This window comes from Cyprinodon tularosa, unplaced genomic scaffold (genome assembly GCF_016077235.1).
Source record: "Cyprinodon tularosa strain WSP-4 unplaced genomic scaffold, ASM1607723v1 ctg37, whole genome shotgun sequence".
In the NCBI taxonomy this organism is placed as follows: Eukaryota; Metazoa; Chordata; class Actinopteri; order Cyprinodontiformes; family Cyprinodontidae; genus Cyprinodon; species Cyprinodon tularosa.
In genome coordinates this window covers 1842719-1860027 of record NW_024039085.1, presented here as the reverse complement: position 1 = coordinate 1860027, position 17309 = coordinate 1842719, and the positions used below count along the sequence as shown (strand labels likewise).

Sequence of the window (17309 nt, the reverse complement as noted above, 5' to 3'; positions counted from 1 at the left end):
TTCGAATTCAGTAATAGACTACTTTGTATTCAGCCTTCTTTTTCCCTGGTTGGAAGGCTCAGTCTGCTGTAACATAACCAATTGTATCTCGTGGTTCGTTGTGAGACCAAACAAGTTGGCTCCTCTGTGCTCAGAGGGAAATGGAGCAAACAATGGTGAATAGTGCAAGTGCAGTATACTATGAAACAAGTAAGTGAATAATTTCATTCTAAATTAATGAAAATAGTTATCTAAAAGTGTTAGTGAGTCTGATATGTTGTGGGTAATGTTTGGTTAATTGAAAGGTTTTATCTGTCCCTGTGCAAATGAGTTTGATTGACATTTATTTAAAATGTTTTATTAACATTTTATTTTTGGATTGCTAACATCCGAAAGAGAGGACATAAGGACAAAAACTAGGTAACAGAAGTGCAGAATAACACATGTCTACCTTTGCACAGAATAAACAAAAAGATAAAGATTTAATTTAGATTCATAAATTATAAAGTTGCAGCAAAGACACAGACCATTTAATAAATATTAATCTTTGGGTACACAAGGGGTTAAATAAATGAGTTTTTGACAGGGAACCATACACAAATATAAGAGTATTATAAACCTTCAGTCATATCTTTAGAAATCTGTTCATAACAAAATATGACTCTTCAAACATTATGGCTATTATGTGTTAATAAAAAAAAACATTAAGAAGCAAAATTTTTCCCATTTCACTTGTGGGGCCATGCTGGACTTTCTAGATTTTCTTATGTAAAGTCTACAAATGTCAGACATGTATTAGATTTACATAATGCACAGTAAATTCTATAGTTCAGGAATGTATTTTGCTAAGCAGTTACTATTTACTTACTTCTTGGTCAGTTTGATTATTTCACGTTCCTCTTCCTCTTTGAGTTTCTCCACAAAACTGTCCAAAACAGGGATCTCAAATTTGATGTATTGAGCAACCTGTAAGGGAAAGGAAATCAAATGGACATGTAAAATAGATATTTGCGTGTTTCTCATATTATTATAGGATATTATAGGACTCTACACTCACAAAATGACATTTTAAACATTAAGGGACAATATTTAGAATGCCCAAATCATTCAGAAGTTCTCTATTGGATTGAGATCTTGACTTTGACTAAGCCATTTTACTCAAAACAATGCATTGATCTAAAATATCCTTTTGAAACCATATGTTTAGAGTCATTATCATGCCAAAAGCTGAACCTTTAAGATTGTCCTGTTTTTAGATGAATCTATTTTCTTTGTCCTGCGAGTCTTCTGCTGGACATTGAACCTCAGCTCAAGTCTAAATCCAGATTTTCTTCCTCCATTTCTTTGTTTTGTCATTTATCATCCAATATACTTTGAACTTCCTGTCCTTGCTTAAAACAACAGCATCCTGACAGCACAATGCTGTCACCACTTTTCTTTAAAGTGGGATGGTGTGCAATGTTTTTTTTTTTTTTAAAGGACTTTTTCTTGTCACCTATCCATAAAATGTAGCTTTGTGGCATACACCTTATCCAATCTGAGTCTCTGATCTCTGCAGCACCTAAAGGTCTCTTGACTTCTGTCATAAACGCTCCTCTTGCTGACCTGCTCATGTACATGGAAGGCCATATCATGGCCGGTTAACAGTTGCCGGTTGAACTTAATGAGATGTTCAAATTAAAAGATTGCATATTGTTTGATAATCTGACTAGCTTTAAACTTTTCCACGACCTTAATCTGACCTTTCTGCTGCTACCTTGTGTTACATCGTTTTTTTTTATACTTATCTTCATTTCCTAATCATCTGAAGCCTTTATGGAAGACCTGTATTTAGACTGAGAATAACATTATACACAGGTGGTCTCTGCTTACTAGTTAAACAACCGGTTGCATTGGATTTTATTTAGGGGCGATAAGTAAAGAAGTCTGACAATTGTGTCAAACCTTTCATGTAAACTAATTACACACATATGGTCTTTATTTCCTAAACTTTTCATGAAGTATTACTTTTTAGTCTGTAATATGCTACTGGATGTTATTTCGGGATATCACAGAAAAGGGGCAGAATACAAATGGACTCCTCACTGTTTAGGTTTTTATTAGAAAAAGAAATATTTAAAACTTTGATCATTTTCCATCAAATCAATATGTATAAAATAATTTGTGTTTATACATTGAATAAAATGAGAACATACATTTGAAGACTGGGGTTTTAACATAGCAAAATGTGGAACATTTAAAGGGGAAGAAAGCTTTTTCAAAGCACAGAATAAATCCAACAGGAACACAATAGATCTTCAATCTCCTTAGTCCATTGTTAGATTTGTCCCAAAACAGGACGTCATTCATCAGTTTCCTAATTTAACCCAACTATTCATCATTGGCCCATTTTTTTGTTGTGCTGAGATCAAATTATATTAAAAAAAGCATAATTTGTGTTGAGCGGGATAAGAAAACAGACTCACATCGTACGTAACTTCCTCTCCCAGGTCGACTTCTGTAATAAAGATTTTGGAGATTTTTTCACACGGCCCATAGAGCACACGAGTCACCAAAGGGTGTTCATCATCCTTCAGTCGTGTCCTTTCTAAAAGGTCAGAGACAAAGGGAAAAAAATCTGCTTATAAACCTTGAAAAAGCTACAAAAAAACACAGTAATAACAGACCTACCCCCAGATTCATGCACCATGTAAAGGACAAAGTCTTCAGAATTATTCTCAACCTTAAACAAAACAAATATAAATCATTTCATAAATCATTTATCTGTATAGAAATAACTGTTTCGAGGATCTCTGCTCACCCTAAACTTGTGTAGCAGCAGGTTGAGCACTTGTCCGGTCGTCATTGAGCTGTTTACGCGAACATTAGTGACCGAACCATAAGCAGGGGTGAAAACAGACGTCTGAATGTAGAGAAAAATCAATCAGTTTACATCTTGGTAAAGTACACTCTGTTTTAGTACACTTGTAACGTTGAGTGCATGTTCCTGAACATGAACATCTCGGACATTTTGGCCAGGAAAGCAAAGAGAGAAAGGATATCCCTTCATCTGCAGCTGGACTGTGTTCAACATCAACATTAGCTCATGCTGAATCAAGTAGAAGCTAATGAGGGTAACTTTGTCTTAAGCTTTTTTTGTGTTACGCATATTAAGGCTGGCCCAGGGCAGACCATTATGAAACTTAGTAGAAGTACAGTCAGAGGAAACCGCCGCCCTTGTGCACCTGGGGATATGTCAGCAGGGGGGATACATTAACATGAGGGCATGACTTATTGGGTGTGTTTTGTTTATTGTACCTTGTGGTTGTAGAAGTGACCGTTGATTGAGAACCTATGTGTTCTCAGGCGCTGCAGGTCTCTGGCAGTATGGGTGTTTGACCTCCTTTGAACACGCATGAAGGAAGCATCACTCCTGGTCCTCAGCAGCTGAGGGGAATCCTCTTCCTCTTGTCCAACATAATCACTATCTAAAAGTTACATTTAAACCAGATCTCTAATCTGTTTACATATATTTCGTAAAGTGACATTACTACAACAATTCTAAAATAGTCCATCAGACGTTTGAATGACATCATAAAATCAAAATTCAGTAGAGAGATATAAAATAAGTATAAGCCATTGAAATGATTCACATTTTAATCAAATTTTTATATTATTCACTAATGGATGTGGGATAAATAGAGCTCATTGAGTCAAGACATGCAAATAAAATCAGAAAAAATAGAGTATACTCTGTTATCTGTCGTAAGGCACAGGAAGCTGAACAGACTGCTAATAAAAGCTACTGTGATGGGCATAAGTAGTCTAATTTTGTTTATCATGTGTTACTGATCTGATCTGATGCTTTAGCTGGGATAGAGATAACATACAGTATAACACGTGAGCCAAGCTTTCCACAAGACGTGCTGATTGAAGCGCATGTGAGGTTTTAATCTCTTTCCTCGTGTAATCTATGTTAATCCAGCAGGTTTGTGTTGGGAGGGGCAAAGGGGTGACTGCACGTGTTTATGCTCACCAGCTGGCCTCCCCGCTCTGCTCAGGGAGTTATTGTTGGACTCTGCAGATGTCTGCTTTGCCACAGTAGATATTTCATTCCTGAAAAAAAAAAAAAAATCTACCTTATTATTTTAATCTTAAATTTGTGCCCAATCAGCATTTTTTTTTTTTGCACTTAAAAAAATTTAAAATTGTTCAGCACTTAAGGCCATTTGCTTGTTTCTTGGGTATCACATAACTTACAAATATAATAAAATTATCCATCTCTTATAGTTATCATTAGGTATTAATATCATTTCAAGTTTTCATGTCTAAATAAATCTAAGAAAAGAGTAAAATTTCATTGTGTCAAATTAAAACTCAGTAATTTCAGGGTAACCAAATGTTCAGTGCATCCTATTTATTAATAAGGTTAAAGCAACCAAATACTAATTTTGTTGCTAATGAAACATTTAAACTGTGTGGCTAAAGCATCCACAGACCACCTTTGTCTCACTCCGCTATGACTGCCTTTTAATATCATACAAATAAACATTTCTGTGACTATAATCTTTGAAAAACGTATTTTGATTTCTGTATCAAATCTAACATTTTATATAAATATTTGGGCTTCTTTTAGATCACGCCTTGACAGGTTAGTCATCTTCGTCTTGTTGTTGCTTCACTGATGTCTGTACCAGACTTTTATTATGTGATTTTATCCATCCATCCATCCATCCATCCATCCATCCATCCATCCATCTTCCTCCGCTTATCCGGGGTCGGGTCGCGGGGGCAGCAGCTTAAGAAGGGAGGCCCAGACTTCCCTCTCCCCAGCCCCTTCTTCCAGCTCTTCAGGAGGAACCCCGAGGCGTTCCCAGGCCAGCCGAGAAACATAGTCTCTCCAGCGTGTCCTGGGTCTTCCCCGGGGCCTCCCCCCGGTAGGACGTGCCCGGAACACCTCACCAGGGAGGCGTCCAGGAGGCATCCTAAACAGATGCCCAAGCCACCTCAACTGGCTCCTCTCGACGTGGAGGAGCAGCGGCTCTACTCCGAGTCCCTCCCGGATGACCGAGCTTCTCAACCTATCTCTAAGGGAGAGCCCAGCCACACTACGGAGGAAACCCATTTCGGCCGCTTGTATCCGCGATCTCGTTCTTTCGGTCATGACCCAGAGTTCATGACCATAGATGAGGGTAGGAACGTAGATCGACCGGTAAATCGAGAGCTTCGCTTTTTGACTCAGCTCTCTCTTCACCACGACGGACCGGTACAGCGCCCGCTTCACGGCAGACGCTGCACCAATCCGCCTGTCGACCTCACATGTGATTTTAATGCAAGCCTTTTCTGTTTTGTGTTTTGGAAAAGTTGTATTATATCCTGTTAAAATAGAACAACTATATTATTCTAGCAATATCTTCAAGTTTTTTTTGTTTGTTCAATAAAGATATTACAGAAAACAAATTACATCACTGAACTGGTCAGACTTAAAAAAAGAAAATATTAAATAGCACAGTAAAGTTCCCTTTTTTAACATGATATATGTCTATTCTTCTACAACTATGGTGGCAGCTTTATGTTTCTACACACCTGCTTTTAGGCCTCCGGACTTTCTATTCATCAAAACGTTTAGGTGGATACAGTCATGATTCATAGTGTGTCAGTACCAAAGGTCTGTACTCGACTTAGAAAAGAATCATCTAAATAAGCTGCCACTCACACCTGTATTTTAGAATAAACTGAGAAATAGGGTAATGGTTTGGTTCAACGTTTCTAAAAGACACGCTTCTAATCCATTTAGCTAAAACACATTTTTTTAATCAAAGTGAAAGATTGTTATATATGACTTATTTGTAAGTAAATTAGTACAGCCAACTACCATTCTGAGACAACTTCTTTACAATAAGTTAACCATTTTAGTGAATTTATTGCTGTTTAAATTATATTATATAAAAAAGCTATTTTGTTTTTTTCATTTATAACCTTTTTTGTATCTTTATTTCACATAATAAAATAATTGGGTTGCCAACTAATATGAGAGTTGCCCTGTTCAGAGTGTTGCTCTCATAAGATCCTCTATTGTTAGTTGAGGCCATTAAGGCAGCTGTATATTAGTATGAATCAGACTGCTTAACCTGTTAAGCCGAAATCTTTCGTTGTCATCAAACATCTGAAGTCTTATTGGCCGGCGGAGACCCCAGTAAATATTCAGCAACCCCTCTAAGATGAGCTCTCCATCCTCCTGCACAAAGAAAAGCACACAGAACAATGACAAAATGCAGCAATGTTCATGGAGGATATCCTACTTGGCTGACTGCCACGTCGGCTCATTTTGAGGTGTACGTGCTGAAACAGTCGCATACAGCTGCAAAATAAGCCCTTGAAAACTGGAGAAAAATCAGTGAGGTTGGACACCCCTTTTTTCCACAGTGCGGGGGGGAAGTCATGTCTGAGGCACCATCAGAAAGAACAAAACAACGAATGGCTCTAGGTCACGTAGATGCAGGGGGAGGCTAATCATTTGACATACATAAACCTAATTTCAGAAAATAAAATATATCACCATTCAGAATAAAATATCGCTTCTTTCCTTTTTTATGTGTACTGTTGTGGCATTTTAGGCATATCATATAGAGAAGGTGATTGCCTAACATGCCAGGACAGATTAGCTCTACAAAAAAATATCTCAGGATGGAATCCTAATTGAATGATGATCCAGTCTCAAAAGCACACATTGATGTAATAGTAACCTGCCTTTGCATGACTTTGAAATATTTGGATTATTTGTGTTTCGGTCTGTGTGGGTGAGTGACTGTATGTGTAAAAATAGGTTTATTAGTGTTGACTGTATGTAGGCACCTGGACGTGCCCAGTTGTCAGAGTAGTAACAATGGTAAAACGCCTGCAAAACACATTACCCAACAAATTAAAACAAAAATTAAAAACAATCCACTGGACTCTGTTTCCAACTTTGGTACTTTGGACTTTGGAAAAAAGGTCCAGTGGATTGTTTTAAGCTTTTTTTTTTGGAATGACTATGACCTGGATGACTGAGATTCTTCACCAGAAACACTCAACAAAGAAAGGGTGGATCCAGCTCTAGAAGGCCCCAGCAGCTTAGGACAGACAAATGCATCCCCTGGTGCAACAATGTGTTCTTGGGAAACCATGTTGACTAAATTTGTTAGTGAATTAAGGAGCTATAGCCCCCAGGCCAAAAAGGAACAGGTGAGGGCACAGAGGTCCTCTGATCCACCCACTCAAGGCCCATGAAGCAGTCCCATTGACAACCCAGGGCCTACACCAACCCTCATCAGTAAGACCACCTACTACCAACCAGCAAAGACCTCCCAGAACAGTTTCACCAAAGTCTCCCAGTCTGTGTCACAGCACTTCGCTGCTCCCCCTCCCCTCCTCTCTCGTCACCGTCTTGTATCATCACTTGGCTCAGACAAACAACCAATATTTGTTGTGGTGAGCTAATTTTGTTTGATCATCTTAAGATTTTTGTTTTACACATTACACATTGCATTAACACCTTGATTGGTTAATGTTCCATTGATCATTTGTAATAGTAAAGTAAAAATAATAAAAATAAAAAGGTCAATAGTTTCATGATACATCAAGCTTAAATATAAAAAACAGGTATCGACATTGGCAACACTGACTCTGTATTTACTTGGATACCCGGTATTACACAGCACACATGCATACGTGGTGAATTGGTCCAAGGAGGGTAAGGCTCAGTTCTAGCCTGAGCAGGCAGATATACTAACATTGGGTATAAATCAGTTGGAAAGCAGGCCCATAATGCAACAGTCAATGGTAAACTGTAAATGGCATATACTTATATAGCACCTTTATTCAAGTCAGGAGACTTGACCAAAATGCTTTACACTACATTCATTCACCCATTCATGCACACACTCACACACTGATGGTGGCAAGCTACATTGTAGCCACAGCTGCCCCCGGGCTCACTGACAGAAGCGGGGCTGCCGTACACTGGCGCCACCGGGCCCTCTGACCACCATCAGTAGACAATGCAGGTGAAGTGTCTACCCAAGTCACTGAAAGTCGGAGTCAGGGCTTGAACCGTCAATCCTTCCATTTCAGGGCAACTCCTACATCCAACGCCACCGTCGCCACCATCAAGACTGCAGCTCCAAGGGAACAATGTTTTTTGATATCCTTTTCTAAATGTTTCTCCCCAAATGTTTATATCATCAAAATTTCAACAACTGGTTGCTGTAAGAAGTTTTCTTTCTACAATAATTTGTTTCACAGATGTAGTTATCTGATTAGGTCTAAACTGTTTCCACCGACTCTGTTAGTCCTGCTTTTGAAATCAAGTTTTATTAGCTCTTTTCCAGACTCATTTAAGCCATACTTAAATAAGTCACTCTAACCAGGCTAGCTCAACCCCCTGAGAGGTTAATAGGTAGGGATGCCCAAGGTAGCCCCTACAGCCAAGGGCTAGGACCAACACATCCTATTGGCAACCTGATTAAAGCCCAACACTGTAGGATGTGGTCCTTGCTCGGAAAAAAACAAGACCTCACTCATGAAGCTGTAGGTGACCCTCGTGCCATCCCTACACCTCCATTCCAGTCAAACAAGAACTGGAACCACAAGCAAAGGAGGACCATATTATGACCTTCCAACCCAGCCCGCATCTAAACCAGCGCAGCACCAATCGAGGTCAGGGATCCAAGAGATCATCAGAGGCCCCAATGCACCCTGGCCTGTCACTGCCACAGTTCTAAATAAAAATAGTTTAAGACTGATCTACATACTGATCTACTGATATACATCTAGTGACTAATATGCATTGAGTAGGAATTATGACAAAATATTTTGATCTCAATAGTTTGGCAAAAGCGAGCAACTAATCAAACCATTCATACTTTTTCCAAGAAAAAGGAAGAAAAAGCACCCTAACTGTAAATGTAATAAAGGCTGAAAAGGCTATCTATTCCCCCCTTTTTAAAAACATTTGTTATATAACCACCATTTCTAAGTCATTACCACACAATACAATATGGGTCTTTCAACGCAGGTCTCAGTTGTTTCAATCAGTTCTTCACAGAGATCTCAACACAAAAGTTAAACAGATAAGATAGAAATTTGTTTTTATAACTAAAAAAGTCAGGCTGATCAGGTGATGTGTGATCAGAGACTGTTTACCCCTTTTTTAATCACAGGAAACATGAAGAAAACAGAAGCCCTAATTGAAGAAATGTTTGAAAACTTCTTTGAAAATGCGTTAGTAGATAATTTAATTTAATCTGTGTAGACTACCTAGAGAAAAACAGCAAAGATGGATGAACTTGATGAAACAAAACTAGCAAAAAAAATACTGAAAACAAATGAAAACTGAGATGTTATTGAAAATCAGAAGTTCAAATGAAAAAAAAAACAATGAAAATGTCAAAACTAATTAAATCTTTCAGAGAAGGCTGTCCACCACACATCGATAAAAGTTCCTCAAGACTGAGCTCCTGAGTCCAGCGTTCCAAAGTTTCCTGGGGAAGTATTGTAGATATGCTGATGGAAGTGTTGGCCCACCAGGTGAGGTCAGTGGGTAAACACAGTCAGGTGCCTGTAGCTGGAGACCACCTCCACAGCTGCTCCTCTGAGGTAGGGGATGAAGAGGATTCTTGTCCTGTCTGAAATCCGCCTCCATCTCCTTAGTTTTCTTCACATTTATGCAGTTTATTGTTCTACAACACTGCACCAGCTATCCAACCTCTTCTCTTTATGTGGACTCATCATTGTTTGTGCATCACACTACTGCTCAGTCATCTTTAAACTTCATGATATTAGAGCTGAGCTGTCTTGCCTTGCTTTCATATATCAGCAGAGTAAACAGGAGGGGGCTCAGCATACATCCCTGGGACGAGCATGTGCTGAAGCTGATGGAGAAGGAGAAGTTGTGGATTCTGACAGTACATATAAATTGGTTCATACTGTATAAAGCAAACTTTATTCCATCATCTGAAAATTGAATAAAGATAACACAATAGCAAATCTTCAAAGAAACTGCCATCAACCAAAAGTCACAGAACATCAAAGCTCTACAAAAACACTCGCCACAAAAGGTCAATGTAAAAAAGAAGCAATCACAAGAGACATGATAACTCATGAGAAGCTGCAGAGATTCACAGAAGAATCTGTCAACAGGACTATAATGAATTATTCTGGCTTTTATAGAAAACTTTTAAGAAGATTAACATTATTAAAGAAAATAAAAAAGATATGGACTATTAAGTTTGCCACATTGGACTATGAATTTGTATTCAAATTAGTTTCTAATCAAGATTTGAGATTCTTGAGATTGTTTTTCTCCTATTCATTTCATAGTCCTCACTGATTTAGCTATAATTATTCAATGAAATGATCTAGGAATCATATCCCAGTGTTTTAACATTCCGTTTTCTGTGAAATTGTCTTTGTTTCTTCTGCAGACCCGTGATTCCAGAGTCTCCTGAGATTCTCCTTCCTTTTTCCTTGTTTATGTGTATTCTGGGATTTCATTGAATTTGTTTTATTAAATCTATTTGGGTGTTACATAAAACCTGAATAAAAGAAAAAAGGGGGGTACCTGCCACTCTCAAAGCATGGTATAAACAATCTATAAGGGTTTCTGATTATGTTACCAGACAGAATATTTAATCCTACAAAGAATGGGTTGATTATAGCCTCAGCATAACAGGGCATTTATAAAGTTCATAACTGCATGCCTATAAGTTTTTAATTTTAATTTGCCAGGATGTCTGTTGATAAAACTTTTTTCAACTTTAGAAATCTAGCTCTGTCATGGTTTTCTATCAAAAATAATTAAAATGAGTGTTCCAATAAGAGAATATCCAATCCATTAAGTTATCTTGTTTTTGATTTAATTTTTTTATTGCCAAACAGAATTTAAAAAGTCACCTCCAGGCCAAACATGGAGCAGAAACATTTCATCTATGTTTGGTTAAAACAGGCTTTCATTGTTTCTGCTATGTAAACACTGAGCCCAGCTGCACTCTGTTAATCCACCACTCCTGAGTTTCCTGAGCATGCAGGACACACCCTCAAATGTATACGCTCGCACTGAATCACACAGATGCGAGTAAGGTCAGCCTGGCTATTTTTGGATAAAGCGGCTAATCACTGTGTTGCAGCCCGCCTATAAAGCCTGGACGCATTCTCCAGACCACTCATACTACGCTCAAGGATCACACAGCACTTATTTCACTGCTGTATTTCAAGGAGCACAAACAGAAACACTGAAGGTGAGGAGATTTCTTCCTTTTCTCTCTTTACTTTGTGAGAAACTATTAAAATGTTACAATTTAATCATTGGAAAAACAGAACTAAAGGTTTTTCCCTGAAAAATATTTTAGCTAAGAACTAAGAAAAAGAATAAAAATGATCATAATTCTTTTGGTTAGTGAAAACCCTTAAACTAACATTTGTATTTTTCCTCTTATTTCTACAGAATGAAAAACAGGAGGTTGCTGTTGTCTCTTCCTCCATTACCCACAATTACAGAGACACTGGAGGAGCTACCTGTCCATCCCACCTCCTTGAAACCATCTCAGAGCTCCCACTCTTTTGAGGACTACATGTCCAGCATCCAGGCACTAGCGCGACCTGTAGAAGGCCCGAGTTACGGCCCCGTCAGACTCCAGAGGTCACCCAGGCAGCGTCAGCTCTCAAAAGCTGCACGTGTGTCTTCACGCACACCGAGGACTTCTAGAGCCTCCAGTCTGTGCACACACAGCACAGAGGAGTTTTCGCTAAAGATGAGCAGAGAACAAGACTGCCGGGGCAAAGACCCCATGGACTGGCTCTTTGGACAAATAAGGACTTGAAGAGAGACATTTTTGTTGTTGGACATAATGTGGGTACTTTGATGGAGTGAAGAAATAAATTCTGAAGGGACCTCAGGAATAACTGCTCCACCATGGCTCATAATAATAGTGCAAATTCAACCTATTTATTTCTATTTACTAAAGACTCTATGAGACCTATATGTTTACCTTTAATATTTTATGAAGTCTTAAGCTGTTGTTTCTAATAAAATCCTAATATATCAAAAATAAATTGTTTATGTTTTAATTGTTTTTTTCCTTAATGATTATGTTTCTTGTTGTTGTCATGCCCCAAAAGCATTTTTAAAGGTTTAATGAACAAAGGGACGTCTAAAAACCTATGTTAACTAGAATCTTTAAAACTTCAGGTAAAAAAATATCAGGTGAAAATTGTTTCCTAACAATTATTTCATTAACTTATTTTATTTAAATTTTATAAGAGAGCAGATTCAAGAGTAATTTTCTGTTTTTTTTTTTTTACATTTGAAGTCATGGAGTAAACTGGACCATAAGTTTGTAAATTGCGATTTAATGTAAATTAAAAACATTTTTCTATTCTAAAATACATTATAAACATATTACTGATAAAATATCTGAAAACGTATATGTTTCCATCAAAGTTTCCAATTGAATTTTTTTTATGATTTTATTTTTCTACGAAAAAAGCACTTGTTTTAATGTATGTATAACATAACTAACATTGAACAGAACTTATTGGACATTTTTATCTAAGTTTATGAGTAAAATCCTTTATCAACATATATAATTAACATTTGGTCAAATTTAACATACAATACAAATTATATGAACCAAAAGTATCAAAGCACACAGTGAAATACTCCTGGGGCTATTAGGTTTCTTTCATAACCAAATCTTTCACCGAATAAATAAATAAATAAATAAATAACAAATATGATTAATGCTCAACTCTGCTGTGTACTATAAAAAACAATCCAAACGAGCTAAACTTGTAGTAATAACTACTGTCATCTAGTGGTCCTGTTAAAACTTGAATCTAGACATACTACATATAGCCACAAGGGGGAGCTGCAGAGTTATTGGCAGCTTAATTACCTCTGCCAAGGAGCTTATGTTTTAAGAGTTTGTGTGTTTGTCTGTCAGAGGTGTCCCTCGTGCCAAGGAATAATACATTTCAGTGTGATTAAGATCCAGATCATGTGTGAGTTTTAGCTTTAGGTTTAAGTCCCAATTTGGGGCAAAATGTACTGCTTGGTAGATTTCTGTGCTAGGCCAAGTCACGTCTGTGTTTCACCACGTTATGTGTCATAGCAAGTTATCTTCATTCAATAGAGAAAGAGGTTGTAAATATTGATGGAAGAAAAGATAGGAACGCAGTGTTCTACACCTGTTATAAAAATGCAAGACATACACACTGCTTTATGTCAGCTAAAATGTTTTAGATTAATGTGGTACCCTCCAGTTTTCTTTTTTAGAGCTCCTGCATGTCATTTGGAATGACTATGACCTGGATGACTTTTATGATAAAAATACATTTTAATCAGGGACGAATTCAGTGGTAAGTTTATCTTTAAGCAGGAAAAAAATGTAATCAAAATTAACAGCAGTTTTCTTAAAGAAATTTCACTGAAGAATTCATCTGTGATGAAGCCTGGCTGTGTTAGTTTTAATACTTATAAATCAACTGGGGCCTTCAGCGCTCAGAAACATTTTCAGTATTACAGCTAATAATGAGCAGTCCTGCATGTAAGAGCTTGCTCCCTTCTCAAAGAGGTTTGGTTCATTTGCTTTAAATCACTGTTGCAAAGTCAGGCCTCCTAACACGCCCGCTCCTAAATGACTAGCCCACATCACCTGACCTGATTATAATCTAATCAATCTTGTTAACTTTCAATTCCTCCAATGTCAACCTGTTTCTTCTTGCCATGCACCACCTGCTTACACAGAGCACTCTGTTTAGGAATGAGAGACGATCTTACACGTGTGTTACATCCAAAACAATCCAAATGGTCTCCATGTTTACTAGAACTTTACAAAAGGACTTTCCAAACTTTGGCTTTTGGGCAGGCATGCATAACCAAAGAATGTTACTGCTGAGCAATGGTTTAACCCTTATATCCACAAAATATCCAATGACTAAGTCCTTACTTCCTCTGGATCAGCTGAATCTGGAGCAGATATTCCCCAGATATAAGTGGAGAATCTGGAAAATAAATCTGGTTTAGATACCAACACAGTGCAGTATTTTATGGTTGAAATTATGCTTCTTTAACCAAAGCATACAAACCTCAATAACCCATGAAACCTGATGAAATTCAGGTCCTCCAAGTCTGATTTCATTGCTCTCAAATGGAAAAGGGTGATTTGCCTGCTCCAAACAGGAGTTCCTGCCTATAGTGGCGGGATATAATAACCTCCAGGTTTTGTTCATGAGAGGGGTGAGTAGAGCGTAGATTTAACCACCAGAATCAACAAAAAAAAAAAAAACGAAGCCATTGGGTAATGCTCTTAATTTACAGATCTGTTTACCACTGGAGGTTTCTTCCTGTTAAAAGGGAGTTCCCCCCCCCCCCACTATCACTACAAGCATGCTTAGTGTGAGGGATTACATTCGAGTCAATGAGTTGATGCAATCAATTGGTTTTCCTTAGATAGAAAACTGTGAATCAATTTGACTGTATGATCTGGTGAACTGTAAAGTGCCTTGAGATGACATGTGTTGTGAATCGGCACTATAGAAATAAACTGAATTGAATTTACGTTCCGACACTCACATATGGTCATGAAATCTGGATACAAGAAATGGGCATCCAGTGCATGGTGGCAAGGCACTTCTTTAGGTATAGGGGTAGGAGCTCAGCCATTCAGAAGCCTGCTACTCCTCATCATTAAGAGGAGAATTGAGGAATTCACAATATTAAAGCCAGGAAGACATCTTTAACGTCTCAGCAGAGCCAGAGTGACCACCTCATAATGCATCACAGTAATCCACAAATCATGCAAAAGGCGAACGACCGAGTTTAAATACATTACAATACAAATAATCTTTATCAGTCTTGTTATTCATATTTTTTGGGTTTCACATAGCTTTAGACCTTAATATTCCTTTTTATTACAATAAAACCATTAATTCAGTTATGTGAAGCTGCACAGCTCAATTTATGCGGCTTCTTTAAATCATGTGATAAATCAGTCTTATGGACAATAAAAAACAATTTAGCAGCAAACTTATATTGAATCTTTTTTGCAAAGAAAGATGACATTAAAATAAAAAATGAAACAGAATTTTATCACCAAAAGTAAAACAGTAAATCTTATTAGACCACTTTAAAAGATTAGAGGAAGATATATGGCTCCTAAAAAGCAATATAAACACAAAACAAGATGGTGTAAAATTAGTCCTTTTTAAAGGTTATATGGAATGCTTCTATCCTGACTTGAATGGTAGTCACATTTGGGTAAGGCGTCTTTATATTTAGAGCTTCTCTATATATTAGAAGTGTAAAAAACCAAACAGGACAAAAGTAAATATCAGGACAACAACTTTTGGAAGGGTCCAATTTCTGCCTCTAACGGGACTCTAACGAGTCTGATAAACCATTGTCCAGCTCTAGTTGGGTTGAATAACTTGATTAACAGCCACTACCACTGCATGAAAAGTGAGATTTTCGTCCCCGTAAACCCCCGTAAACTCCCGCAGATCTGCCTGATTTTCGTCAGTTTCCGACAATTTGCAACCTGTGCTTGTCCGCGTTTGTCGTGCCACAAATTGTCGGAAACGTACCGTGACGTATGTGGAGAGCGATCAGCTGTACTAATGGCCCTAATTAGCATATGAATGCAGCAAACCCGCGCGGCTGGCCAGGTCTGGCTTGAATAACCTACTCAGTATTGGCTGAAACCACTATTCTCAAACAAATGAAATCGCTCGTGATTGGCAGCAAAACCACACGTGGCCACGCCAGGCTTTAATTTTCTTACTGAGTATTGGACGGAACCACTTCTTTTTAAACAAGTAAAGTCGCTCGTGATTGGTTGGCATATATATATATTTACATATATATATTTATTCATATATATATATATATATATATATTTATTTATTCATTCATATATTTATTCATTCATATATTTATTCATTCATATGGTGTGTATTTATGTTATCCTACACTACTACACAATTATTATGCTACCATCAAGGACATGAATGAATTTATACAGGAAATGAACATTTGCCAGGAAGCTGTTTATGCAAAGAAAGAGCTTTATTAAAACACACACAACTATATACAACGCTTACCCAAACACATGCGTTTCTAAAAATTAAAAGTCCGTGAACGGTCCGTTTGCTTCCTCGGGGTTGGAGGTAACGGGCAGCATTCCCTCCGAGGCAGGTCCGATGTGCAGACGCCTACTGTGCGTGGCTCTGTACTTCGGCATCGCTTCTAACCGGGACTGCAGCTTAACACAGAGTTCAGAGGGATCCGGCCTACGAAATGGTGGCGACCGTACAATCCATCCAGAGACACCGCTGACGACGGCGGACTTCCAGAGTTCCACTTCCTCATCTGCTAGCACACTCTGCCTCGCTTTCAGCAGCTGAAAAAAAAAACAATGAATCAGCGCACTGCGTATGGACACAACACATCTATTAATGCACCTGAAAAATAGTCACCAAATAAAGTCTTACCCTCTTTCTTCTGGCCCGACTCCGAGCAGATTGCCTCCGCGCGCAGCGTGTTGGCTGGCAGCGTATATCTGAAGCTCCTGCGTACCGTCTGAAAATACGTCTTACAGGCAGCTGGAAAACAATTAAATGAGAGCGGTATAAATAAAAAATCAAACGCAAGTCACAGTAACAAGGAAGGAGAAAACATTAAAACAAGTCACTTACACACAATGTCGTCTTTATCATCATCGTGCAAATCTGGACTTGCTGATTATGGCTCCGAGCAAAAAGGAGGTCTGTGAAAACAAAATGTAAAGCTATGATCGGTATCCATGACCTTTTACCGCAGAATGAAAGCATATTCTTTAAATCTTACCCTTGCTCCGGTTCATAGCGCCTGCAATTAGTCTCCGAGTTGTTAAGACGGCGTACTGCTTCCTGTAAATCACAAAAAATGCACTTTAATAAAGCTTGTTCTTGCAAGGCTAGGCTAGATAGGCTAATAGCTAGGCTGCTATTAGCCATAGCTCAGGCTAGGCCGCTTTTAGCTTAGCAGGCAGTAATCGAACATATATTTACCGCTAGCATCTCTTCTTTGAGTTCGTCTTGTTCGATGCAGAGTCGCCATCGCGTCCAAGAAGAGTTTTACCCCGAAATCCCACATACTCCGTCTGCGCTCCGCTCCGCCCCGCTGCGCTCCAGACCGCCTGCACAAAGCAAAGCCTACAGCCGCCGCTGTGGCTCCGTCCCCTCCTCTCTGAGTTCCTTGGAGATCGTAGAGGGCATGCGCCAGATGAACCAGGGTTTCCGCGGATCATTAAAAATAATTACAATTCATAATTCTT

At 38.3% G+C, this 17309-nt stretch overlaps 1 protein-coding gene and 1 long non-coding RNA gene across 2 annotated transcripts in view; one reads left to right on the top strand and one right to left on the bottom strand.

The window, feature by feature from the left end:
- rassf4a (Ras association domain family member 4a) overlaps positions 1-17309 on the bottom strand; it is a 40290-nt gene that overhangs the window by 2141 nt on the left and 20840 nt on the right. Inside the window, exons 4-10 of the mRNA XM_038296336.1 lie at positions 6090-6196; positions 3995-4074; positions 3277-3446; positions 2780-2881; positions 2650-2701; positions 2445-2566; positions 848-945 (exon numbers count right to left, since the gene is read on the bottom strand). Of these exons, the coding sequence (XP_038152264.1) occupies positions 848-945; positions 2445-2566; positions 2650-2701; positions 2780-2881; positions 3277-3446; positions 3995-4074; positions 6090-6196 (731 nt within the window). The remainder of the gene's footprint in view (positions 1-847; positions 946-2444; positions 2567-2649; positions 2702-2779; positions 2882-3276; positions 3447-3994; positions 4075-6089; positions 6197-17309) is intronic.
- Positions 11084-12044, top strand: LOC119790700. The gene is made up of 2 exons (XR_005281750.1): positions 11084-11234; positions 11441-12044. It is a non-coding gene; the product is annotated as an uncharacterized LOC119790700 (long non-coding RNA).